This window comes from Brassica oleracea, chromosome C7 (genome assembly GCF_000695525.1).
Source record: "Brassica oleracea var. oleracea cultivar TO1000 chromosome C7, BOL, whole genome shotgun sequence".
Taxonomy (NCBI): domain Eukaryota; kingdom Viridiplantae; phylum Streptophyta; class Magnoliopsida; order Brassicales; family Brassicaceae; genus Brassica; species Brassica oleracea.
In genome coordinates this window covers 7,791,783-7,818,740 of record NC_027754.1, presented here as the reverse complement: position 1 = coordinate 7,818,740, position 26,958 = coordinate 7,791,783, and the positions used below count along the sequence as shown (strand labels likewise).

The 26,958-nt window shown below is 38.2% G+C and overlaps 2 protein-coding genes and 1 pseudogene across 2 annotated transcripts; 2 read left to right on the top strand and 1 right to left on the bottom strand.

Annotated features, from left to right (window-relative positions):
• Positions 1 to 2,097: 2,097 nt before the first annotated feature.
• Positions 2,098 to 4,046, top strand: LOC106306797 (UDP-glycosyltransferase 73B5). The gene is made up of 2 exons (XM_013743550.1): positions 2,098 to 3,240; positions 3,399 to 4,046. The coding sequence occupies exons 1-2, from the start codon at positions 2,250 to 2,252 to the stop codon at positions 3,860 to 3,862; spliced, it is 1,455 nt and encodes a 484-aa protein (XP_013599004.1). The 5' UTR covers positions 2,098 to 2,249; the 3' UTR covers positions 3,863 to 4,046.
• Positions 4,047 to 6,486: 2,440 nt separating this feature from the next.
• On the bottom strand, positions 6,487 to 7,095 carry LOC106302489 (glutathione S-transferase T3-like). The gene has a single exon (XM_013738989.1). It carries the CDS (start codon positions 7,093 to 7,095, stop codon positions 6,487 to 6,489), a length of 609 nt encoding a protein of 202 aa, XP_013594443.1.
• An 18,799-nt stretch (positions 7,096 to 25,894) lies between these two features.
• On the top strand, positions 25,895 to 26,956 carry LOC106302488 (annotated as a pseudogene).
• The last annotated feature ends 2 nt before the right edge of the window (positions 26,957 to 26,958 follow it).

The following is a 26,958-nucleotide window of genomic DNA, read 5'->3' as shown; positions in this document are numbered from 1 at the left end:
TACTAAATAGAAAAAAAATCAAGGTTTTTTGTTCTGCACAATCTAAAATCTTACGACAGGGTTGTCACAGTTTTTCAGGAGCAAGATCTTTTTCTTCCCAGAAACCATAGTCAATGCAATCCTTGGGAGAGAGCTATCCATGACAGAGGCTAAATTTGCGTAGATGAAAAAAATAGATCAGAAACACAGTGGATTTTTTAAGAATAAAGAAAATATGGGATAAGATTTTGACTAATTACCAGTTTCAGTTGTTGGTATGTCGTTCCACTTGAATTTGCCTGATTGTAATCTTGCTTGGAGCTGCCAAATATGCTATGTTTACCAGTTTCTAGGTTTATGTTCGTAATCACTTGGCAATTGTCGAACATTCTAATCTTGACTGGAGATTGATCTCAGGAGCACCCGTGATGACTTCATCAATAATGGTTAGTGAGATGAAATGAATGAGGAATGGATGATCAATTATCGTGTACATGCTTGAGCACCTAGCAACCTCAAAATGATCGACTTTCACAATGGAACCTTCTTTCAAAGATGGCATGTAATGGCTAGCACGTCCGACGGGAGTAAACCCATGAATCACAAAATCTGCAAATAATATTATTCAACTAAGAATTAGGAAATCAATTAAAATAATTACGTTAAATAAGTGTGATAGATTGAAGATTAACTTACCTTTTCATCAAGGATGAGAACCGTGATTCCCACAAACTCCTTGTCTTTCTTGAAGTTCAGGGAATCCCAGAAGCGGAGGAAGCCAGATGCTATGCTCTGACTACTACGGCCAAGAAGGAGAGACTCGAATGTTGAGTGACGGACGCCGGGACGCCGGTTTGAGAAACTGGAGAGGCAAGGAGAAACATTTTCTAGAAGATGGTTAAAGCTAAGAGGAATCAATGAGTTTTGTGGAGATGCATATTGGATTCATCAAAGATGAGAATCATATATATATGGTTTACAGATGGGCTACAAATCAGGAAGATTTATGCTAAAGCGATTTAAGATGGGGACAGGAAGAGTTCACCGGTGAAAAAATAGATTACGAACACACACGGCGCAACTCTATAACTCAGACTTGTTTGAAACAATGATGAAAAGAACCCCAACTCATGTTAAACGACAACAATTTACAATATAGGAAAACCATAATTGTTGCAAACTTGAGCTTTTTTTTTTCCATATAACGTGATGAATTCCATTAAAAATGAAACCCATAATACACTTGTAGGTCCGATCCTCAGAGGAAGCCGAAGAAGCAAGGACCTCCGACCTTCATAAATATATATTAGATTCGGTCATCAATGTCAGTTAGCTTAGTGGTATAAATGTTGGTGTTTATATCTCAATAACTCGGGTTCGAGCCATGAACTTGACATTTTTTCACACTTTTTAAAAGTAGAGTCCACAAAACGCTGACGCGCGCTGGGGAATGAGCAAAAACTCAACTATTATAATATAGATTAGCATATGAAAAGACAATACCCTAAATTAATATTAAAATACCTTATCATTCTGAAATATTACCGCACACCAAAAAAAAAGAAAATAGTAAAATTTGCATTAATTCAAGTTCTAAATAGTATTTTTATTTTATATTTGAATTTAATGACCAAAGTTACGATTGGTGAAGTTAGGACAAGAGTTTAGTATAATTTAATCATTTTATTTTTGTAATTAGTACTAGTTTAGTCATTTTTTATGTGTTAATTTTGTCATACTATTTTTTTGGTGCTATCTAAATCTAAGTCATTTGCCGAAATGATAAATACTGAAATAATCCTCTCATCTAGGTTACTCAAATGGTTTACTATTCAGAGTTTTATATTCAGTTTGTGAATCAAATAATCGTTAAAATGTCAAGTCTTCCCAATATCACCACTGAAATGATAAGTCCGAATTTGCTTCTAAAGACACATCACATGTCAAGAATCAAGATTCCCCTTTTATAGCCAACCAAAGATGACTCAGTCCTACACGAATAATTAAAAAAAGTAACACAAAAGTAAAATATGACGTGTGCATAGACGTGAGATTCGCCGCCTAGAACTCCTTTAATTTATCTGATCTTTTCAGTACGTGCCGCGTGTGTATATATATATACATCTCGAATGTCCTAAACTCGAAGGACAAATCAAGACCAAGGAACACAAGTTCAATCCTGACAAGAAATCCTCTGTTCTGTCTGATCGGATCTTCAATATTTTATAATTCTTTTCATTCTGCTTTCTTTTGATTGTCTGCAGCCAAACATGACTAGCGAAGTCTCTGAGCGGATTCATGTGTGTTTCTTCCCCTTCATGGCTCACGGCCACATGATTCCTATTCTGGACATGGCCAAGCTTTTCTCTAGCAGAGGAGCCAAATCAACCATCATCACAACGCCGAGCAACTCTAACATCTTGGAGAAACCCATTGAAGCATTCAAACACCAAAACCCTGGTCTCGAAATCGGAATCAAGATCTTCGACTTCCCTAGCGTAGAGCTTGGATTGCCTGAAGGGTGCGAGAACGTTGACTTCATCACCTCATACCAAAAGCCTGACGCAGGTGACTTGTTCTTAAAGTTTCTTTTCTCTACCAAGCATATGAAACAGCAGTTGGAGAGTTTCATCGAGACAACAAAACCGAGCTGTATTGTCGCCGATATGTTCTTCCCTTGGGCGACGGAGTCCGCAGAGAAGTTCGGTGTCCCAAGACTTGTGTTCCACGGTACATCTTTCTTTTCCTTGTGTTGTTCTTACAACATGAGGACTCATAAGCCACACAAGAAAGTTGCTACGACTTCTACTCCTTTTGTAATCCCTGGTCTCCCGGGGGACGTAGTCATCACAGCAGAGCAAGCCAATGTTGCTGACGAAGAGACTCCGATGGGAAAGTTTATGAAAGAGGTCAGAGAATCGGAGTCAATTAGCTTTGGTGTTCTGGTGAATAGCTTCTACGAGCTGGAATCGACTTACGCTGATTTTTACCCTAGCTTTGTTGCTAAAAGAGCTTGGCATATCGGTCCGCTTTCGCTCTGCAACAGAGAGATAGCGGAGAAAGCTGGAAGAGGGAAGAAGGCGAGCATTGATGAGCAAGAATGCCTCCAGTGGCTCGACTCTAAGACACCTGGTTCAGTTGTTTACATGTCCTTTGGCAGTGGAACTAACTTCACCAACGAGCAACTGTTAGAGATCGCTGCTGGTCTTGAAGGCTCTGAACAAAACTTCATCTGGGTGGTTAGGAAAAATGATAACAAAGGTAATATGGATAACTCACTCAAAATTTCATTGTTGCTACACGTCATTTGATAGCATGGTGTTGACTGTTGAATTACGTAACAATTATTTATTGTTATTTTTTGACTAATTACATAACAATTATGAAATGAAACTTGGTGTTGATGCGGTTTGGGACAGGTGAAAATGAGGAGTGGTTGCCTGAAGGGTTTGAGGAAAGAACGAAAGGTAAAGGGCTGATCATACGCGGGTGGGCTCCACAGGTGCTTATACTTGACCACAAAGCGGTTGGAGGATTTGTGACGCATTGCGGATGGAACTCGGCTATTGAGGGCATTGCTGCTGGGTTGCCTATGGTAACTTGGCCGATGGGAGCAGAGCAGTTCTACAACGAGAAGCTTTTGACAAAAGTGTTGAAAACAGGAGTGAACGTGGGAGCTACGGAGTTGGTGAAAAAAGGAAAGTTAATTAGTAGAGAGGAAGTTGAGAAGGCAGTGAGAGAAGTGATAGTTGGTGAAGAAGCAGAAGAAAGGCGGGAACGGGCCAAGAAGCTAGGCGAGATGGCTAAAGCAGCTGTTGAGGAAGGAGGATCTTCTTTTAAGGATTTGAACAAGTTCATGGAAGAGGTGAATGGTAGAAAGTAGAATAGAGACAGAACATGTGTTCATGTTGTTTCATGTTGTGAGGTGGGTTCTTAGCTTTATTAGCTTTAGCTACTATTGTTGAGTTATGTTGAGAGATAAGTCTATAGTGTAAGAGCATGTTTATTGCTAAAACTTTAACTGTTGCTTAAGTGGTTCTTAATGAATTTTTAAGTATTAAAATTAAGCTAAAATAATGTTAAGAAACATTTAATTATAGTGGTTTATTGGTAGTTGCTTAATTTAAGGTTCTTAACAATAAAAAAATATTAAATTTATTTTTAAACATAAAATTTCAGTTAAACATAACATTTTAAACATAAATTTTAAAATACAAACATAAAATCATGAAAACAAAAATTACTAAAAAAACGATAATAATTTGAAAGAGACATCGAAGCTCAGTTGTTATCTTGATCACGTCCAAATTTATGTCATATATGTTCAACAAAATCACATTTCAGTTGTTGATGCGCTTGTCTATCACAAATTCTTGTTCGAACACCTATCTGATTGGCGATATTTGTAGGGATGTCTGTTGAATATGTGAGATCGATATGTGAACTTCCGCTTCCTTCTCCTTGTTGAAAATCAGAAACTTCGTATTGAGTGTAGTCATCTCGTTCGTTTTCTACTATCATACTATGGAGTATGATATATGCTCTCATAATCTTTCCAATCTTGACTTTATCCCAAGAAAGTGCCGGATTTTTAACAATGGGAAATCGAGTTTGCAAGACTCCGAAAGCACGTTCGACATCTTTTCGGGCAGCTTCTTGGAGCTTGACCAATTATTATGTCATCAAAAACAGGTGAGCGATCAAGAACATTGATATCATTTAAGGTACCTGGAGGTCCAAAAAACGCATGTCATATCCAAAGATCATATGAAGCAACCGCCTCTAAAACGATTGCGGTTTTCCAGAACCACAAGAATATTGCCCTTTCCAAGCGGTGGGACAATTCTTCCACTCCCAATGTATACAATCGATGCTTCCTATCATCCCGGGAAATACACGAAGCTCTCCAATATGAAGTAGACGTTGAAGATCATCCTGTGTTGGTCTTCTTAGGTACTGATCGCCGAACAAATCTATTATTGCTTCCACAAAATTTTCCACACATAACCGAGTAGCGGTTGCACCGAGCCTGAGGTATTCGTCGACCGCATCAAGCGCAGAACCATATGCCAACACACGAATAGCTGCTATACACTTTTGAAGTGTAGAAATACCAAGCCTTCTGAGACCGTCCTTCTTCTGGCGAAAGAATTGAACTTCATTTGAAAGACGATCAACAATATGCATGAACAATGGTTTGTTCATTCGAAATCGTCGTCGGAATAGATTTTATGGATACGTTGGAGCGTCACTAAAATAATCATTCCATAATCGGAGATGACCTTCTTCACGGTTTCTTTCGATAAAAACTCTTCTTTTTCTTGTCTTCTCACCCAAATTCTCAAATGCTTTATCGAATGCTTCATCGAAAGTTTGATCAAAATATTGATCGAAATTTTCATCCATTGACTCTTCGAAATTGTTATGAGAAGAAGATGTCATGAGATGAAATTTTTTAAGATTTTTATAAGTGTGCTTGTGATGAGAATTGAGAGAATGGACAGAATTGAGAGAATGAAAAATAGTTTTTTATAAGTGTAAATTGTTATGAAAACTTAAAGAGAATTGAGGGAATTGAGAGAATGAGTGTGTTTGTGATGAGAATTTAAAGAGAATGGAGGGAATTGAGATGATGAGTGTGATGGATGATAACTTGCAAGAAATGAGAGAATGAGAGAATGAGAAAGTTAAAAATACTATAAGTGTGATTGCGATGAGTCTTTTTTATAAAACTCTAGTGACCTCTCCGTGATGCAAAATAACAAGAGGGAAATAATACAAAACTCTCGTGTTTTTCTTGTTCTGTACAAGTCAGCCATGAACAGAAAAAATACAAAACTCTTGTGACAGAAAAATACAAGAGTACAAGTCATTCACAAGACAATACAAAACTCTCGTGTTCTTCTCTGCCTCCGGTTGTCGTGTTCTTCCTGCCTCTCCACTCTCGTGATACAAGAGTACAAGCCATCACCTCACTGCTGTCTACAAGAGTACAAGACAACATTATACAAAAACCATTTGTTAAATACAACTAAGCAACAACAAGAACATCAGTGTCATAGAACAAGATCAGCAACATTTAAGCATTACATTTAAACAACTAAGCAAAACAGAACAAGAACATCATCCGCTTACAACAAGAACAAGAACATTTAAGCATTACAGGAACTACATTAAACAGAACAAGAACAAGTTTTAACGAAATAGAACAAGCAAGAGAACAAGACAACTAGAATCAGAACAATTCATTGATGAGTTTTTTTTTTGAGGGCTTCCTCATACTCAGCCAAATGTTCTTTTTTTTTTTCAATAAGACTCTCAAGCAGTCTCATCTTAGATAAGCGTTCTTTAGCTTCCAAATCCTACGGTTTGATTGTCCACATATTTTCAAACTTATTCACAGTCTTCTCCTCAACAAACGTTGTCTTCCCACTCGCCTTTGAGGCTTTAACACCCGGTGGACGCTTCTTAGAATCTGCTTGAGATGCTGAAGAATCTGCACCATCCTCACATTTTCTTTTTTTTAGAGGTTCCTTCGTCCTTAGCAGATGAAAGCTCACACCACTTCTGGTCGTTCCTCAGCTCCTTCCAAGCATGTTCAATGAGGAATTTCTTCTTATGGTTGTTGTAAAATATTTGATAAGCTAGTTTGAGCACATCGTTTTCGTTTTGACCAGAAGTCTTCTCTCTGCTTGCAGCTTCATAGGCTCCACAGAACTTGCAAACGAGATCATTGATCTTGTGCCAACGGTGCTTGCAATGACTACCCTCTCTCTGTTCGCAGCCACCATCTTGACGACTTTCCGCAAAGTAAGCTGCTACTCTTGTCCAGAAAGTGCTTGACTTTTGCTCAGTGCTAACTACTGCATCTTTGCTCGTGTTTAACCACGAGCTGATCAGCACAACATCATCCGCTGGTGTCCATTTTTTTCTTTCTCTACGGTTAGCAGGAGTGTCTCTAACGAAGGCTGAATCATCTGTACCTTGACTGGCAAGAAAAGGAACTTGGGTTGAAGAGAGGTCGACACTATCTTCATAGGATCCAAAGGCAATATCTTGTTGACTATTGAGTAAATCAACAAACTTTGGATTCTGCATATATGGATAGGAATCCATATACGAAGATGATAAAGAAGAGAAAAATTAAAGACAAAAGGGGAGGAAGTGGGAAGAGAAGGCCCCATGCGCTTGCTCAAGAAAGAGGAGAACGAGAGTGTTTAATCGGAGGAAGAGAAGCGTTGATCACAACCAATTCGAGTGAACATATGTCTAACGTAATTATCACACAAGACCATCGATATGTATCAAACCATAACTACAATTTATTATCTTAACACAACCATAACCTAACGCATTCATCACACACGCATTTATTACGGTTATTACCTAAACTAACCATCAACATTTACACCAACGAGAACAAAGAGAGGGGTTTACATGTATCAACAATCGTAGGACTTTGCTCTCATGAACCTGGATCAAGCATCTTGATCAAACAACCTAAAGACAAAAAAAGACAGAAACAAATCACTTCCAAAACAAACAACATCATATTAAGATAAGAGCTCTCGACAGAGAATAAAAAGCAACATCAACAAACCACAAACAACCAAATGTAATTAACAATGCTTCATCCAATTCACGAGACCAAATACATAGGTTTTATCCAATTCAACAGAGCAAAGACAAAGGTCTACCTTTATCATGTAGCTCTTGATCGTGTGGCTTTTGTTATGAATAATCGTGTGGCTTTTGCCTGAGAAACCTTGATCATGCCTCTTGATTCTTCCATCTCACAACACAAAGACAGGAAAAAAATCAAAACAAATTATTGCATGTTCCTCATTTTAATTTTCTCGATCTGTTCGAGATAACCAAAATCAAATACATGCATAATTGAAATATCCAAACAAATATACATATTAACAACGCTTGAGAGAGAGAGAGAGAGCCGTTTTTCGCCGAGGAGAGGAAAGAAACAGAGAGAGAAAGTGCCGTTTCCCTTCCTCAACGACAGCCACCGACAGAGACGTGGCCTTATCGTCGAACAGAGCCACCTATCGGGAGAGATCTCGCCTTTTGCCGAGGAGAGGAAAGAAACAGAAAGAGATCTCGCCGTTTTCCTTGGTGGACGAGAGCAACAGATAGAGGGGACGTCGTTCGCCTTCGACAGCCACCGAGAGAGACACCGCCGTTTCGTCGAAGAGAGCCACCGATCGCAAGAGATGTCGCCTTTCGCCACAGAGAGAAAGAGAGAGAGAGAAAAAAAGAAAAGAAGAAACGCGACGGAAGCCAACGACACCTGTCCTCCAGCCATTTACTTTGCGACACGTGCACGGTAAGGGGCGACGCTTCCCGTGCTTAATTAAGCAATGCCTGTTCTCTTTTTATCTTTTTTCTATTATTTTAATTGCAATTAGCCTTAAGCAACAACCTTAAGCTACTGCAATAAACTTGCTTTACATAATAAATTTATAATTGTTGGAACCTCTGTTTCTTGTACAAAATGAATAGGCTGACTTTTTCGGTGGTTAATGGTTGTCGTTGCCAGATTAATAGTTTGTTGGAAAGGTTGCAACGAGCATTATATATTCTTGAATTGAATGAGAGAGGGAGAGAGCAAGTTGAAATGATCAAAAGACAAAAGACGTCATTTCCTTCCCACATGATTTTCTTTGGTCAAAGGTTTCAAAATTTAACTGAATGAAAATCTGATGACCAAAAAAAGACAAGGAAAAGAACGTGAGGAGAAGGAAAAAGTACTTTTAATGGGGGCGGTAGCCGGTAGGTTTCGAGCTCCAGTCTTAATGGGGGCAAAAAAAAAAGGATTTGGCCAACTAAGCTATAGATATACGTGATGTCTAATGCACAAACATTAATTTGTAAATTTTTGTGGGGGCAGCTGCCACCTTCCTATCCTACTTAGATCTGCCATGGTTCGGCTCCCCCACGTGCGTCGTCCACAGCCCGCTCAGCATGGGACATGTCTAGTCGCACTAACAAAGTGAAATTAAGAGTTAAGGAAAGATATATCATATTTCGACTCCATGTCGTTTACGGAAACGTTTTCAAATTTGACTTACTGTTTCATTTATTTTAGGGAAGTTTACTCAAACATAACATATTTTAGGACAATTGACTAGAACCATACAAATATTTTTTTCTATTACTGGCATTTTTTAAATATCAAGCGTGCCATTTTTTACGTTATCAGAAAAAACGTATTTACAAGAATGCAATTACTTTTCGTTGCCACATAAGCAAAAACCTGGCACTACGTAGGAATTCGGTTCCGTGTTTTCTTTAAGTCAGCCGTAAATCGTAACATACGTCATTACGGCTGATTTATTGCTACGTGTCGGCTGAATTAATAAACACGGCTAACTTAAGAGGAAATGGCTAACTTAAGAACATAACTCAGCCGCCCGGTACGACTGATTTACAGAAATGTGGCTGATTTATGGGATAATGGATGACTTACATACACAAGTTACAACTGACTTATACATCGGCGGTATGATTTCTGGAAAATCCGGCTGAGTTGTAGTTAAGAAATGGCTGAGTTATGTTTCCCTGACTGAGTTAATGAACATCGACAGGTTGAGTTATTAAATTTACGGCCGACTAATGAGATGTTGTTACGGCTGAGATTATATTTAATCAGCTGTAATAGGATGGATTAACAGCAAACTCAGCTTATTTACGGCTGACTTATTAGTGAAAGATTAATTACTAGAATGGCATTCGTTTGATGGCTGATTTATGTGACGATACGGCTGATTTATAGTTTTTCATCCTAATTACGGCTGATTTATTAGCAAAAAATTAATTACTGAAATAGTATCCACGGTTCGGCTGAGTTACATTGAACATAATGGCTGATTTACTCAGGCTGAGTTATATATTCGTTTGTCAGCTGATTAACTGATTTTCCATATCATCCGCCATGTCATCAACTCGGATTTGCCATGTCATCACTAACGAACGAAATTTAGAACTTTGTTTATGAGACTGTTCATGTTCTTCTTCATCTTAGTTATCTATAGTCTTCATCTTTCTCAGTTGGTTATGGATCCGGTAATTATTGTTTCCGGTAAATGGATTAAGAAAAACATATATGTATTCAACGTCGACAGTAGAGGGTGTAGAGTTCTTCATTTAGATGAGAAAACAACACATGAAGATTTCGCAAAGTCTGTTCTCGATGATTACGGATTGAATGATTTGAGGGATCATATTCAGCTTAGCTACATGTTCTCGAATAAAGCATTGAAAACAATGGTGCACAACACTCCACCAGTTTACGTGTCCAATACTCGACAATTGCAAGGTTTTGTAAGCCTAAAGAAAATCGAACGACTACGTCTCTGTGTGGAGATTACGGAGAACAAGGATGACAGAGCAAGAGAGAAGAGTAAAACATTTTTCAGTTTTAGCTCAGAAGTAGAAGCTTCAAAAGTTGAGTCCAGAGACGAAAATTACATTGGGAGTTATGATGGTTGCAGTTTGGAGAAGGAACAAGAGGACAATGAGAATGACTGCTCTAATAATGTGGAAGGAGAAAAACACGATGTAGTCGGAGAAGATGAAATACACAAAGAAAACTAAGAAGATGATGAATTTGAAAGCCGATTTGATATGTTCGACGACTCGGACGGTGCATCATCTGAAGATGATAACTTCAGCTCATACGGTGAGTCTCCTACAGAAGACGGAGATTCACCAACGCTACCTCCCAAGAAGAGATATCAGAACTTCTCGATGAGCGGATCTAAAGGGAATCTGGAGGTTCTAAAGTTGGAGATGTCGTCGATAGACCTTGCGGTAGGGCAACGATACGAGAGTAAAGATGATTTGGAGAGACGACTGAAACTTCTTACAGTGAGGCATCGATTTGATTTTGATGTAGAAACATAAACCTCGACATCATACGTTGTTAAGTGTTGGGTTGATGGATGCCTCTGGAGAGTTCGTGCTTCTACCCAAGGGGAATCCCCGGCGTTTTATGTTTGTATTTACGATTCGAATCATACATGTTCTGTAACTGAACGTTCTAATCGATCTCGACAAGCAACACCGGATATTTTAGATGAGTTGTGCAAGAACTTTCTCGGCGTCGTTGGTTCGGCTGTTCGCCCTACGAGTATCGGAATAGCTATCACTAAGCAGTTTGGTGTAAAGCTAATTACTTTGTTGTGGCTGAGTTATGTTAACGATACGGCTGAGTAATATGAAACGTAGCGGCTGACATATTTATACAATGCGGTTGGGTTATTATAATGGTAGATGCGGCTGAGTTATAATAAATATAGGGCTGAGTTATTTTTACGTTATGGTTGTCTTAATTATATGATGCAGCTGAGTTATGTGTATTGTTTTCTCATGTGAACAGATGGATTATTGAAAATCACACCGGACGCTGAAATTTGAAAGGGAAATCGATGAGGGAACACATGAGTGTGGGTTTGAAAGATTGCCTTCTTACTTATACATGATAAGAAGGGCAAATCCGAGTACAGTTATGCGTCTTCAAATCGATGAGCTTGGAAGATTCATGCATGTGTTTCTTGCGTTTGGTGCGAGCGTAAATGGGTTTCCTTTCATGCGCAAAGTTGTTGTTGTCGACGGTACGTTTCTTAATGGTAAATACAAAGATACGCTACTCACAGCACTAGCTCAAGATGGTCACGTTCAGATTTTTCCAATAGCCTTCATAGTGGTTGACACTGAAAATGATGATTTGTGGCATTGGTTTTTTACGCAACTAAAACTTTTGATTTCTGACGACGAGGGTCTTGCGATAATCTCTGATAGGTATAACTCAATAGGGAAAGCAATTACAAATGTGTATCCGTTAGCTTCTCGGGGAATATGCACCTACCATTTATATAAGAACATATTGGGACAATAAAAAGGAAAAGATGTATTTCGTCTAGTGAAGAAAGCGGCGAGATGTTTTAGTATGTCTGACTTTACTGCGATTTTCAAGGAGATTGAAGCGATTAATCATGCACTCCACGGCTACCTCCAAAGAGCTGATGTCCGACTGTGGACGCGTGTTCATTTCCCGGGCGAGAGGTACAATTTAATGACTATGAACATAGCGGTACAAAGGATTGATGATCATCACACTGAAGTTAAATATGGATCTTCCGGTGAGTCTTTGTATGTTGTTAATTTGGTAGAGCGAAAGTGCACATGTCGGCGTTTCGAAAGCTAGAAATTAGCATGTGTACACGCAATCGCAGCTGCAGAGTACATGAATGTTTGTCGTATATCCATGTGCAGTCCTTACTATAACAGCGCTTATTTGGTGAGCGCATACGCTGAATCGGTCATGCCGGTTGACTCAGCGCAACCTGTTCCAGAAATCGTAGATAACCAACCGTGCTTGCCCCGTCTATTCGTCAACAACCAGGAAGACCTAAGAAAAATAGGATAAAATCTGCTTTAGAAGTTGCACTTGCAAACAAACGTCCTAGGAAAGAACCCACATGTTCTCGATGTAGACAGAGTGGACATAATGCGAAAACTTGTCTGATGTAAGCAAGTATTGTAGGGATTTTCATGTTTTTGTATTACGGCTGGGTTTTGGGTTTTAATGTTCTTCTATTACGGCTGGGTTATTAATTTGCAAGTTTTTGTATTACGGCTGAGTTTTTGTTTTCATGTATTTGTATTACGACTGAATTATTGTTTTTCATGTTTTTGTATTACGGCTGGGTTTTAGATTTTCATGTTTTTGAATTACGGCATTGTTTTGGATTGTCATGTCTTGGTATTAGTTTCAGCCGTATTTTTACACGCCAAAAAAATGGCGGCATAATTAGCCAGTTACAGCTGAGGAAAACATCGAAAAATGAAATGTCTGTACTTAATAGTCCCTACATAACTTAATAGCCCCTACGTATTTATTGATTCTTAAAATACGAAAGTCGCGAATTAAATTTCTCTTTCTTGCTGAGATTACTCATGGCAGCCGAATTTTATCACACGCATAATATGGTCTCGATTTCTAATGCCAGCTCGCTTTTTCAAACGCAATTGTTAAAATTCCCGTCAAAAATACGAAACGTTGCAAAGTCAATTTCGGCTAAGTTATTATAATAAACGGCTGATTTATTGAATGAAATACATTACGGATGGGTTATGGAATAACTTCCCGTCCAAAATAAGAAACGTCACGATATGAAAACCGTTTTACTGCCGATAAATAAGGTACTTCTCGAACAATTACATGTTCAACTCTCTATTTTTTCACAATTTCTGTCTCTCTCTAAATCAATTTCACCCCTCTGAGAGTAAATGAAATATTTCTCTCTTCTTGAATTGGCTGAAGAAATTCAGTCGTTGGTGGTTGAACGTGTGGCCTGTAACTCCTTCAAAGATCTCTATGGCCTCAAAGCATCATACAAGTCGATGAAGGGTTAGCAGAGCGGCGTAGTGTATACCATTTTTACGATGTATTATCTGTTCCCTGGGGACTCAATATGCCTTCTGAGTTGTTGAAAACTTGCTACGCTGAGAGAAATCCAAGCACACTTTATGTAAAGGGTGTACAGTTTTTCTTCTCATTCCGCCTTAAAGAAGAAGGGCTTTCTCTCATGAAGCGTGCAGCAGATGTAATATATGAGCGTGCTATGTATACACACGCAATGACTCGAGCAATCTTTTGGTGTGATGGGTAGTATTTTGCTGGTATTCCAAGAGAATCAGTTGACAGGATCGGGAAACTAGTGCGATCTGTGAAACGGGGATGGAGTTTGTGGCATTCTGACGAGTTCCGCCAACGTAGGGCCCTGTTCATTTCAGCTTATCTTCCGTCATTCTACAGTTGTCAATGTGCAAATCTTATGGAGCGACAATGTCTCTGCTTGTGGCACATTGATGTGACTAAGGATGACAACATGTGTGACCGCTGTTTCTGGATCAAAGAGATGGGCATGTTCTAACGTGATTTTGAACCGATAAGCCTGTTTAGGGACACAAGGAAGTGGTGAAGATGTAATGTATCAGAATCTTAACTTTTTATGTTCTTTGCTATGCCATTATGTATGTCGAACAATAAATTAATGTAATGAAGGCTGAATTATTGTTTCTTTTGGCTAATTTATAGTTTAATTATGGCTGAGTTATTGTTTAATGACGGCTGAGTTAAATCTGACTTAATAAACGTTATGGTCTGAGTTAAACCAACCTAAAAGTTAAGGCTGAGGTTATTGACTGAGTAATTGTTATGAAATACATTAAGTGCTTCTTCCGTGATCTTGAACCGATAAGCATGTTTAGGGACACAAGGAAATGGTGAAGATGTAAGGTGCATCTTTTGGTTTAATTACGGCTGAGTTTTCGTCACTTATGGTTGGGTTTATATTTAATTATGGTTGAATTATCATTAGTATGACAGCTGAGTTATTAAATACGTTAAGTCTGAGTTACATAAAACATATGTTGACTTATGATTACAAAACATGACTAAACAAAGAAGTAGTAGTAGTAAAGTAACGCCATTCCAACCCCACAAATAACCACATTCCTCAAACACCGACCCTGACTCATACATTCTTCTCCTTTTCTCTCAGATTCCGTCTTCATTCCTTCAATTTCTTTCTCCAACCGAGCAACGTTAAGTCTGAATTCCGAGATGTCTTTGGTCATGCCACTTATCAGTGACTTAATATCCTCAACCTCTTCCACCAAACACTCATCCGTCCATTTCAATAAATGTCTCTGTTTTTACCAATATAACTAGATCTAAGTATTACGTTACAGAACATGCGAAATAAGAACTAAAACGAACCTTATTATATCATTTTGCGCAACAATAGTACAATCTTCCTAGATTTGTAGCGCTTCCGGATGTAAATATGTAAGAGGGTTCACCACACCAACATTTTTTCGGTGTTCCTCTTTCCGCATTCAAACGTCGTCTGTAAGAATTTCTGGAAACGCAGGATGAGGAAGACGTTTTTATTCTCAAAAAATTTCATAAACATTAGTGCGACTTTAGGGTGAGTAAGAAGACGACATCATGAAACAGCGATGTTTATTTTTTTTCCTTTTTAAGTATTAAATATATAAAATTTCAATGTCTCGATATTGCAAAATCACTCGACACATGTGTGCCAGCCGTATATTTCAAACTCATAATAATTAGTCTCGATATTCTTATATCGTTGTCGGAGTTATTGTAACATTATGGTTGAGTTAGAAACGGGTTTCCTTTCACCTTTAAAATTAAAATTAAAACAAAAAATATAAATCGTCTTGATATTATAAAGACCTCGATATTAAGTTTGAGCTGTATTTTCCTGCTGAGTTATCTTATTTGTTTTGGCTGAGTTAACTTAAAGTTGTGACTGAGTTATATTAACATTCACAGGTGAGTTATGTAAACGTTGTGGTTGAGTTATGTTAACAGATACGGCTGAATTATATTTACATTGTGGCTGAGTTATAATACATAATATAAAAGAAATACGAATTCGACATGTCGAATTACATTCCGAAACATAAATTATTAGGTTCAAAATACGGACAAGGCATCACTTTCAGAAAACAAAATTGTCAGGACAAAACTCTTCAAACATGTGGACGAGATCACACTAAACTCTAGTTAGCATCCACAGAGGCTTGCCGCCTCCGTTTGCCTAAGTTCTCTTCAAATGGCGCATTTGGCAACGAAATAGCGTTCTGGCCACAAGATTAAAATGTGTCCAAACTGTTGAATTATGCCTTCGATCCCACATGTTTTGTGCTACAACAAAAAAGATTACAAAATTGTTGTTAAGAACACACATGTAACAGAGTGGACAATTGTTGATATATCTAATTTGGAAACATATCCCGTCCTTACAGCGAGTTGAAGAAACCATCATTCCTTAAAATGATCGGGAATGACGCGGTATGTCGGCCAACCATGAACCCATCCTTCTGCAAGAATCGACGGGATGACGACGGAGAGATCACTTAAAATTTTGAACCAGGTAGTGCTGGTTGTGTCAAACAAGTCACCCGGACCAGGGTATAGAAGAGGGAGGTTTTCACGATTTGCAGAGCTTAGTATCGCATTGACACTGTCCTCTAACCTCGTTGAATAACCAGGAACAATCGGCATAACTTTTGATGGGGATAGAGAGATATTGTTTAGGTTTTTTCTATAGAGAGAAAGGCGTAAGAAAATGTGTAAGAGAGGGGACAATATATAGAGAGGTATAGAACATCGAACGTCGCCAGTTAAAATTTCCTAAGATTCAGTTATCTTTTTCCCGCCAAACGTCAAGATTAAGTTACACTTCATGGCTGAGTTCCTTTAACATTTACTGCTGACTTAGTAATTGGGGTTTAGGGTTTAGGGTTTAGGGTTGCTTATGTAGGGTTTAGGTTTGCTTTTTTGGGGATTTAGGTTTAGGATTTGGATTTATGGTGCAAGAAATATAATAAATAAGACAAATTCATAATAAATAACACAATAATAGTTTACGAGTTTTGAATTATGCTCACATCTTATATCTAAATGTAAACTTTTAAGTAATTGTAAGACATCATATACCTCAAGATCATGATCGATTCTAAACTCGTTAATTCAATAAAAAAGACACATTCAGTTGATTATATATTCACTTCAAATTGATAATTGGAGTTTCAATATAACATTTTAAAGTATAAACATTTCATTTTTTTATTCTAGGGTATGTTTGAGGTATGGCTGAGTTATAATAGCGTAATGGCTGACTTATACTAATCGATACGACTGAGTTATATAAACATTTTTAGATTTTAGGGTATGGTGGATGTATGGCTGAGTTATTTAAATAGATACGTCCGAGTTACATATAACCTTTCGGCTGAGTTATATGTACATTTTTGATTTTAGGGTATGTTTGGGGTATGGCTGAGTTACACATCTACGACATGGCTAGGTTATAAAAACGATAAGATTGAGATATATTAGCGAAAGTAAAATACTTAACAAAATTAAACAACTTAAGTCAAGTACAAAATAACAAACACATGTTCAATTGGACAGCAAATTGTTCATCCCAATATTTCCTCCTTCATCGAGGATCTATGCTGCCATCTTCATCCGTAAACCTTGAGTATTTTTATCGTTTATCCCATCAAAAGTTACACCATGCGCTAGACACTCCACAAACTTCAACGAATACACCCCACAATCGCCAATCTGGGTGTTTTGTGGAGTGTATCTTTTACTCCTCCTTCTGAATGCAAACTTCTTTTTACTAGGGGCTTGGAGATTGGCAGAATAAGTTCACTCAACATCGCAGGAAGCATAAGCGTCAGCGGTTTAAATGAATCTAGTATTCTCTGCTCACTTTTGGGTGTTACCTCTCCAAAGATTGGATCGTAGCAATCAATTTTCTCCTTCTTCAGATCCACGTGATACACCACCCAGTGATTTCTGCCGGTTTGAAGACATCCGTACAAGTGATCCACATCTTCATACCACTTCAAGTTTGTTGGAAATTCAACGGGAATCTTACCGTTTATTAGATCTTCATAATCATTGCCTTTGAACGTGATCATACTAGGTTTTATTTTGAACTGCTTGAAATCGTGAACCCAAAAACTTAAGAACCAAACGTCAAGGAAGGCAATCCGCTTGGACCAGAATGGGCTGGGATCTCACATGGACCTTTTAATGAGGACGTTCATATACGCAGTGACATGCTACACAAAGAATATTAACAAGTCAGCTGTAATCAAATATATAAGTCAGCCGTAATATAATAAAAGAATATATAACTCAGCTGTAATAGAATATATAACTCAGCCGTAATAAAGACTTACATTATCAAACACCCATCCATATTCCTTTTCCAGCCACGGTCTTTCATGGATGAGTATGTTGTAGAAGTCACTCTCATGATCAGCTGAGAGGAGTAGTGGTTTATCTGCTGGTGCTGGTGGTTTGGGTGGAATTACCTTAGTGTGTTGCATAAGTTTTTCCAATAGCGCCGGATCAACAGGTGCTAGAGGATCATATATTGCTGATGAAGGCTTAACATTCTTCCTCATGCACGTCGTTACATCGTCTCAATTGTACGGAAAAACTGGTGGTGAAGAAACTGTCGTCAATGCAAACTCTTTTGGAGATAATTGAACACTTTTCTCCCGATATTCCCTTACTACGGCAGATCTAACCACTTCCTGATTCTCAATATTAGACTTCGGCGCCAATTCGTTCTCTTCCTCAAAAACTTCGTCGTTCACCACAACAAAGTCATTGTCCTCTCCAGATTTTTCAACCATGCATCTTATTACATTGGTAGGTGGTGGAGTCACCTTTTTGTTCTTTAACTCAACCTATTTTTGCTTCTTTCGCTCAGCCTGTTTTTGCTTCTTTAACTCAGCCTCTTTTCTCTTACCGTCAGCCTTCTCCTTCCTCTTCAACGCAGCCTCTGCCTGCACTACTTTTTTCTTATCAGCGGCATTCTCATCCTTTACAGTACGCCTGCCCCTGCAGCCGCGTCCATAGGCTGGAACCTTAGCATCCTTATCATTCTTAGTAGCCTTTGCTGGAGAAACATATACGAAATCAAGATGACTATCAAGATCAGTAGCTTTAGCGACACTACCAAACTCCTCAGCCAAAGTCCTTTTCACCCCTGTAGCCTTATCAAGCTCCTTGGCCAAATTCTTTTTCGGTCCTAAAACCTTACCAGGAATCTAAGCTAACGTTGGACTATTGACAGACTTCTGTTGTGTATTCTGCTGCAGCGATGCCAACGATAAAGACTTTTCTTCGCTGACATTTGAGAGGTTATCATTGTCATCAATGGTCTTCTGGTCTACCCCCGGAACTTTCAGACAATCCTCCACTAAAGCTTTCACCATGTCATCAATGGTCTTCTGGTCCATTAATGGTCTATTCCGGTCTAACTCGTAAGCGTTAAACCTTGAGTCAATCTGATCAAATTTTTTGGAAATATTCTCCAGAGTACTCACAATGGTCGTCAGAGTTGCTTTGTTCTCCAAATCTTTGCTACCTTCCTCCTCGCAAGAACCATTTCCCGTTGCAGCAGCTTCACCCTCAAACATGTTATCTTCATTCAGTGTCTTAACTTTCTTCTGTTTCTTAGTGAGTGACTCAGCTTCTGACGAAACTCCACCATGCATTTTCTTCTTCTTCTCATTCCCCTTTCCTTGTGCATTCCCCTGCACTTCCCAAAAACCTTTCACAAATCTACCTGCATGTATGTCTGTTATCAAGCTAACGAGTTGGGGGTCGTCAGGTTCACTCGACCATTTAGGAAACATCTCTTCAATTGAGTCCTTCAAAACCATTCTCCTCACACGCACCTGCAACACCAGGTTATAATAAAACTCAGCCACCAAAATAAGACAAAACTCAGCCATCAATTAAAATAATCCAGCCACCAAATAACACATAACTCAGCCATCAAGTAGCTCAAAACTCAGCCATCAAATATAATAATCCAGCCATCAAAAAACTCAATACTCAGCGTTAAATCTTACCTCGCCATGCTCTTTGATTTCGGCAGACAACAATTTATCTTGCACGTGTACACTTTCCACCCCATCGCAAAAGCGGAACGTCTTTATTATTGACCACGAGTTGTGGATACGACCTCATGGCTTCATCGTCGAATACCCTTATTGCACTTTCAAAGGGTATCCTTGAATTGTGATGCAAACAATAGAATCCCATGGCTTGAAGAAGTAGCAGCCCCAACCACTTACGCTTTTTAAAACTCTAAAGCGGACAGAACTCTAATGATGCCTTCAGTTCATCTAACTTGGGTCCCATCCCAAGTGGCACCTTCAACTTCTCCCAAAACTCTTTGTATTGATCAGGTTCAAAACTTTTTGTTGCCAATGGACATGTGTTTAACCCATTGATCTCACCAAACTCGAGCAAGCTAAACCTGATACCTCATCAACCACGAGACACCATATCTCCTTCTTATGTACTCGCAACTGTCTACATAGTAGATAGTGTGCGGTCCTACCAGACCACATGCTTTCGCGTCCAGGTAGCCTAGCAACTACTCCAATGGGAGAGTTCACCAGTTTTTCCCACACATCAAGTCCTATTGTTTCTCTAACGTGGGGGAAATGTCCTGGACGGAAATTGTGATTAATATCTTTATCTTCTAGGTTAGAAGACCCTTCAGGGTAAAGTCTTGGAGGGTAATCCCGTGATTTAACTTTAGCAACATCCATTTGATCATATAACCCTACAATAAATCAGCCACAAGATAACAATAACACATCCATAACATAACAATAACTCAGCCACAAAATAAAAATAACTCAGCCACAACATAACAATAACTCAGCCATAACATAACATTAACTTAGTCACGACATAGCGATAACTCAGCCATAACATAACAATTACTCATTCATAACATAACCCTAACTCAGTCGCAACAAAACCATATCACAACCACAACATAACCCTATCTCAGTCGCAACAAAATATATAACTCAGATGAAATATAATATATAACTGACCCACAAACTCAATCAAAACACAATATAAAACGTCGCGACATCCTACCGGAAAAGATGAACTCGTAGATAAGAATGCGGCAAAGACGATTTCGTACAAACGATTGAAGACGACGATTTTGGAGAAGACGATATCGGAGAAGACACAATATCAACGACAGAGAGTTAGTTCGAGGAAGAGGAAGTAAACACAATGTCGACGAGGATTTCGGAGAGTGGGAGTATCCTTGCGGTTCTTTCTTCGAGATGACAATGTTCTTCGTTCCTTTTTTTAACCCCTATGTAATCGTGGAGAAGGAGACGGTTTGATTTCTATTTTTCTAATGTGGATTTAGTGTTTAAAAATAATTTCAATTAGAAAAAACAAACCAAAGGCCCTTATTGTCATTTACTAGGGGTGTCCAAACATTCTAGTAATTTTAAAAAGATATATAACACTCTAGTAATAAACCAAATTTTCTATAACATTCTAGTAATTTCCTCTTTATTTTATTTATAACATTTTATATACTTCGTCATTTTTAATTCAAGATTATTGGCTCCTACAATCTTAACTTTTAACTGCTTCTTATATGAAGCTCGAATCGGATTAAAATTGAAAAGGGGTTCTATAAAACTATTTTTCAAGGATTTATAAAACGCTTTTGGTTTTATTTTTTGAATGTTTTTTGCGATTTGCTTTTATCACCCCCACAAAATGTTTCTTGTTTCTATTCAAAATGGTTTTGTGCTTTGTTGTCAAACACATTTGCGAAACGTTTTAATACTTATCATATACGTTCTAAAAATGATTGCTTTCCACAAACGCTTTCAATGAGTTTGTGATGATGTAAAATCTTACATAAATGGTTTATGTGAACACTTCTAAGCAAGTTTGCAAAATGTTTTCTGGTTTCTATGAATATTATTAAGTGATTGTGAATGCGTTTTAAATGATCTAAACAACACCAAAACTTTTATTGATTAAAAAATTATTTTTAAAAAAATAATTTGATAAATGTTGATGTACTAATCCGTTTTCTCATTTTTCTTCAACATAATGATTACCGATAACACCAACATCACTGATCAGACTCTACTCAACATTTCGCAAGTCCAAACGGGTGCAACCGTAACAAATGTTGGAACAACAATAAAAAATGTTGCAGGAGGTAGCGATACCAATGAAGCCACGCGCCGTAGCCTATGCAGTGCTGGTCTTTATCAAGTGGGTGCAACTGAAGCCACCACAAGTGTTCCAGTTACAAATCCAATTTTTCTGGCTGTATGATATACCATGGATTTTACCACTTTTAGACCATGTTATATTTTCTATTTAGAGTCTATTATATGTGTTTGAAGTTTGTTTTAGAATCTTTTCAGGTCCAACTACGTTTTGGGATACTTTGAAGATTCTAGAGCTTTTTGAGGTGTAGAGCTGAGCAAACGCGTCAGAAGTTTAGCTTTGTATGGAGACCTTTCCAAGATGTGATTGAGCTCATATTTTTTGACCCAAGACAGAGCTTTAAGTTAGATTTCCAATGCCACCAGTTTGAGATTCATCTGACGGTTAGATATAAAATTATGATCTTTTTACTGAGGAGTGGTTCGTCCGACTCGTAAGAGGAAGCTGTCGAAGATATCAACTAGTTTCGAGTGACATGACACCACCACTTGTGTGTTTATCGACACTCCTCCAAATTCAGTCCCGACGAATTTTAATTAAGATCCAAATTGCAGTTTTGTCCCTTATTTACAAAAGACCCCTGACGTGTTTATGACCTACATTATGTTTTGTTAAGCCATTGTTGATGGCTATGCTTATTATTATTACAGAGGAGAGAGATTAGGATTGGAGAGAAAAAGATCTGAACACTTTCAGAGAAGATCTTAAACTCCATTCATTTTTTACTCTATTTGTCTATGCAATTTATTCAGATTTCAATTATGTTCTTCATGATTATGTCTGAGTAATTGCATTGTTAGACTTAGGGTTTATCAAGGGTTTCTTTATGGATTGTTAAACTGTAGTACTGTTAGATAAATCAATAGATTCTTCATCTAGTTGATCTTAATGTTATGTTTAGGATTGATCATCTTAAACTTAGAACCTAGGTTAATTGGCACAAGTGAGAGGTTGGACTATTCCTGAATTGAAACTTAGATGAAATAAACAACTAGGTATATCAGAGTAAACCCAGGAGGTTAGAGAACATATCAAACTCGTGCTCTAAATCTTGTTTAAAAGTGGTATCGATCGGTACTCCAAAGGTATCGATCGACACACTCCTCAGATTAAAATACGAGAGTAAAAGTCTTTGGTTTAAACATTAGATAATCTTGCAGTGAGATCTTATTGATTATAACTTGAGTTTGAGTTCATAGCTGTTTTTAATAATTCCCTGATAGTTGAAATAGTTTACATTCCTAAAGAATCTAAGAGTTTCCAAAAGTTTAGCCTTTTCACCATCGTGATAACTTACAATACAATTGCTATTTCTTATTTCTTGCATTTCAATATTACCATCTAGATTTAATTCAAAAACTAATAAATCTATTGAGTAATCATAGAGTTTCTGTGGATTCGATCATTAAATATTACAATTGAACTTCTTGTTTGAAAGAGTAGTTTAAGGTTAATTTGAACATATCAATGTACCTGATGCAGTCACTGCATGATTGCTGGCAGAAAAGTTTGATGGCAAAGACTTCAAAACGTGGCAGAATAAATTGTTATTCTTACTCACAACAATGAGGTTGGACAAATTCATCAAGAAAGGCAAGCCCTTGTGCCTCACGAGATTTATGATGTACACACTCTTGGTATTGTGGAGATATGGGCGCAATCTGACTCCCTATGCAACAGATGGATTTTGGGTCTTTCAATTGATCCATTGTACTGAGTCTACAGTGATATTCCCATGGCAAAAGATCTACGAAGATCCTTGGACAAGAATTATAGAGGTGAGGATGAAGGATGCAAAAAGTTTCCAGTTGTGAAGTTTCTTGACTTCAAAATGGTGGGTTCAAAACCCATCATGGATCAAGTTGAAGCTTTGGAACTTTTGTGCCATTAATTTTTTGTTGAAAGAATATCCATCTGTGAGATATTCGTGACTCTTTGCTTCATCGAGAAGCTCCCTCTAACATGGCTGACTTTCAAGAACTACCTGAAACACAAGAAAAAACCAATAAGTTTTGAAGAAGTCATCATGAGGCTTCAGATGGAATAAAGGAACCAAAATGCAGACAAGCTCATCATTAAATAGCATAATGTCAGCATGGCCGAGTTGAAAGGCAAAGGAAAAAAAATATGAACTCTCCTGTTAACCTTTCCAAAACGGTTGCACCCTTAAGAGCTTATGGAACAAACTTCAAGAAGACAGCCGTTGAAGCAACTGTGGAAAAGTTCAAAGAGAAGTGTCACTATTGCACAAAAATGGACACAAGTCTGATGTATGCCGCAACAAGCTCAAAAATTATAAGGCTCTAGTCAACCTCACTGAGGAAGACCTTTGCGCAGTGGTAACTGATGTCAATATGGTTGAAAGCAACCCTAAGGAATGGTGGTACAACACATGAGATGCCACCCACATTTGCACCGATAGGTCGATGTTCATCACTTATCAAAGGAGAAAAATTGAAGAGAAGTTGTTCATGGGGAACACTAAAGTCTCCAAGATTGAAGGCCACAGTAAGGAGATTTTGAAGATGTCATATAGACTTGAAGTCACTGTAGAGAACGTGGAGCACGTGCCTAACATGAGGAAGAACTTTGTTTCGGGAACCTTTTTCAGTAAGAATGGATTTGCCATGACTCTTGAAGCTGACAAACTCGTGATTCGAAAGAATGGGGCTTACTTGGGTAAAGGGTATGTTAAGGATTGACTCGTCAAAATGAATATAATGACTGTCCATCCGAAAGTTATAACTCCATAAATTTCAAGGAATAAGAAGAAACTAGTTACATATTTGGTTGAGTTAATATATAGCATGAACGATTACGCCATGTTAACTACAAATCAATAAAAAAAATTAATAAATCCAAATCTAATCCCAAAATAAATAAAAAATAAGTAGAAAAATGTGAAATATGTGTACATGCTGAACTCATAAAAACGACATTACCTCATGTCGAAAGAGCTAATAAACCTTTAAGTTTAATTCTTGAATCTTATGCTTGTATAATTTAAAGTGCGTTAGGAAGATCATGATCCTTATGCTTGTATAATTTGGTCTATTTGAAAACGCGACATATATAATAAGCTTTTCAAAAGGATTAATATAGATCGCCCAGAAATTATCCGACACGTAGAGGGAAAATGTCATGCTTGACATGAAGCAAATTTTGGAGAACTTCATACGTGTGTTAAGTGAAACTGTTATGCTTATGAAACATTTGTCTTGTCGATGGATCTTGGCAACATGATTCATTATTTAGTAGATATGGTTGGTTAGACTTGGCTAGAGAAACTCAATTTTTTTCTTTTTTCGAAACACGAGAAACTTAATTCTTGGGTGCTAGAAACTAAACATAGAAGCTAAGCTGCACTAATCTATATTATAATAGATCAGTTTTTGCTCATTCCTCAGCGCGCCACGTCATCGTTTTGTGGACCCCACTTTTAAAAAGTGTGAAAAAGTGTCAAGCCCATGGCTCAACCCCGGGTTATTGAGATATAAACACCAACATTTATACCACTAAGCTAACTGATACCTTTGTACATTGATGGTCGAACCTAATATATATTTATGAAGGTCGGAAGCTCTTGCCCCTCGGCTTCCTCTGAGGGTCTTGAATCTTTGTGACACGTCAGCAACTCCTTTATGTTTGTGGGTCCCACATTTACATAAAGTCTCTCCGATATTTTAGATTTCCTGAGATATGGTTGAGACGAGACGTAGCTCTTCGCTTCCAAGCGTTTTTGTTCTTCTTCTTCATCTCCTGAACTGTGTCTTCATCGTCTCTACGCTCTACCAAGCGATCTAAGGCTAAGATCGATGCCGCTATTGAATATGTACGTTAGTTATTGTCCGAATCTGAGTTTTTTTTTTGTTTCGAATCTAATTTTTGATTTTTTTTATAGCTTAGACGAACCGGCGGGGTCTTCCTCGGCGAGCCCGTAATGGAGATCTATCATGAAGCCGATACACAAAACTGATGTGGCTGTGATGGAGATCTATCCTGAAGCCGATACACAAAACTAAATCTAATTGTTTATTGAATCTCAACCGATTTATTTCAGTAGTAAATTTAGGTGTTGATAAGGTTCATGTACGTCTCCTCGCAAAAACCCTCCAAATATGAAACGTTACACCTTCGCTGCAATTATAGATTTATCTCACCAACTGATGTAATCAGTTGTGTTCTATCTGTGTGATAATTTTGGTTAGGAAAAAAAAAAAGTGTTGTAATCAATTCGATTGATTTGAAGATATGGCAACTTTGAACCCTTTTGATCTGTTGGGTGACGGCGCTGAGGATCCGAGCCAGATCGCCGTTTCCATCGCTGCAGATAAACCTAAGAAACCTGCACCTGTTTCCGCCCTCTCTGCTAAGTCATCTGCTCCGTCGAGGCAGCTTGCTCAACCTGGTGAGATTCGCTTAACACGATTAACAAGTTATTAAACTTTCGTGTCTATTTGATTCCATTCGTGGTGTCTGATTGTTTTTTTAATGATGTTGATTAGTGAGAGAGGCTAGGAGTGATGCTCCACGTGGCGGTGGACGTGGTGGTGGAGACGGTGGATTTAGCCGTGGTCGTGGTGGTTACAACCGTGATTTTAGAGGCGGTGATCGTAACAGTAAGCCCTCTGAAGAAGCAGGCGTTTCAAAGCCTCTCTATGAGAAACGTAGTGTATGTGGCGGTGCTCGTCGTGGTGGTGGTCGACGTGGTGAAGCTGGTGACGGTGAACGTCCTCGAAGGACATTCGAGCGTCATAGTGGAACTGGCAGAGAGTCTCTCCTAACCTCATTCAATTTTTGTTGTTGTTGCTGCATTAATCTTTTAAGGTTAAGCTTTAAGTTTTGGTGAGGGGGTGACATCAAAAGCGAAGAAGCTGGTTGTGGAAATTGGGGAACACCAGGAGAAGAAGTTGTTGTTGTGTAAGCATTTTCTGATGTTTTATCTCATAGTAGTGATTGTGAAATTGGATTAAAAAAGAAGCTCTGGTGTCTATTTTAGGGAGACTGAAGAAGTTGCTGGTGTTGAGACTGAGAAGCCTGCTGGTGATGAGGTTGCTGCTGATGCTAACAAGGAGAACACTGCTGAAGTGGAGGAGCAGAAAGAGTCTGAAGATAAGGTAAGCAGATGAGTTAAGAGAGATGTTAGGTTGCTAGATTAGGACATGGAACTGAACTTACTCTTGTCTCGGCTTTTTTCTTTATTATCCTTCAATGCTTATTGGCTTGTGGTTTGGTAGGAAATGACTCTGGATGAGTATGAGAAAAATACTTGAGGAGAAGAGAAAAGCCCTTCAGTCTCAGAACACCTCTGAAAG

Coding starts and splice junctions, on each gene's coding strand:
- LOC106306797 (XM_013743550.1), top strand. CDS start 2,250: ATGACTAGCGAAGTCTCTGAGCGGATTCATGTGTGTTTCTTCCCCTTC. Junction 3,241..3,398: donor TAGGAAAAATGATAACAAAG/GTAATATGGATA, acceptor GGTTTGGGACAG/GTGAAAATGAGGAGTGGTTG.
- LOC106302489 (XM_013738989.1), bottom strand. CDS start 7,095: ATGGATTCCTATCCATATATGCAGAATCCAAAGTTTGTTGATTTACTC.